Genomic DNA, 872 nt, shown 5'->3' with positions numbered 1-872 from the left:
GAGTGCAAATTCTTGTTCCCCTGGCTCAGATCACGATACTCTGCTCTCTGGCATGGGCCTGTACCTCTGCACTGTTACCATGTGAATGGACTCAGACTCCAGCATGCCATATTCTTCAGTCTACTGACAAGTCTCAACCTGGAATGGGCATCTTGTGCTCAGCCTTTTCAGAGCTGATTTGAGCACCTACTTCTGACAAGAAGAGACCTTGAAGTGTGAAGGACCTGACAGCAGGGCAAGAAGACAGCAGGCAGAGAGTAGATGAGGGCCCCGTCCTACCCACCACTACCTCCATCCATCGAGTACCTCAGGGCCTCAGGACAGGGACGTTCCTGGAGCTGTGGTGAGCACGTTACCTGGCTGAGCAGCAGAGGTGCAATGGTGTTGGTGGTGTACACCTCAGACATGTCCTTCAGTGTCTCGGTGTCAAGCGTGTTTGCCTTTAAAATCCCAGCATTGTTGATGAGGAGGTTCAGCCCCGAGCACTTGAGGCGCTCCCCGACGCTGGCTGCGGCCGCCTTGATGCTGGCGGGATCGGTGACTTCTGCAGAGGCGAGGTGGGGAGGTGAGAGCCCGCTGCCCTCGGTGTCTGCCAGCAGGCACGGTGCTGGGACAGAGCCCTGCACCAGGGATGTGGGAGGACGCAGTGCTGGCAGAGCGGGGAGCCCAGGGAGGCACCTTGTGCTACAGCTGTGTCACCTACCGAGCGGGACGATGACCAGGTTGGGGTGCTTGGAGGCCAATTTCTGCAGCTCCTGTAGAAGACAGCGGGTGTGAGCTCCACTTATCCACTCTGATCTGCTCAGCCAACAGCAGCCCTTTGCCTCCAGCCCTGGGGCACACGGTGCCAGGCAGTGGCAGCAGCTCCCTTC

At 58.4% G+C, this 872-nt stretch overlaps 1 protein-coding gene across 1 annotated transcript in view; it reads right to left on the bottom strand.

Moving 5' to 3' along the window:
- The window catches only part of LOC104912979 (C-factor-like), a 100,247-nt gene that overhangs the window by 81,913 nt on the left and 17,462 nt on the right, over positions 1–872 (bottom strand). The window contains exons 2-3 of the mRNA XM_019619651.2: positions 704–755; positions 357–544 (exon numbers count right to left, since the gene is read on the bottom strand). Of these exons, the coding sequence (XP_019475196.1) occupies positions 357–544; positions 704–755 (240 nt within the window). The remainder of the gene's footprint in view (positions 1–356; positions 545–703; positions 756–872) is intronic.

Source organism: Meleagris gallopavo, chromosome 13 (assembly GCF_000146605.3).
Source record: "Meleagris gallopavo isolate NT-WF06-2002-E0010 breed Aviagen turkey brand Nicholas breeding stock chromosome 13, Turkey_5.1, whole genome shotgun sequence".
In the NCBI taxonomy this organism is placed as follows: Eukaryota; Metazoa; Chordata; class Aves; order Galliformes; family Phasianidae; genus Meleagris; species Meleagris gallopavo.
This window is presented reverse-complemented; position numbering and strand designations above follow the sequence as displayed.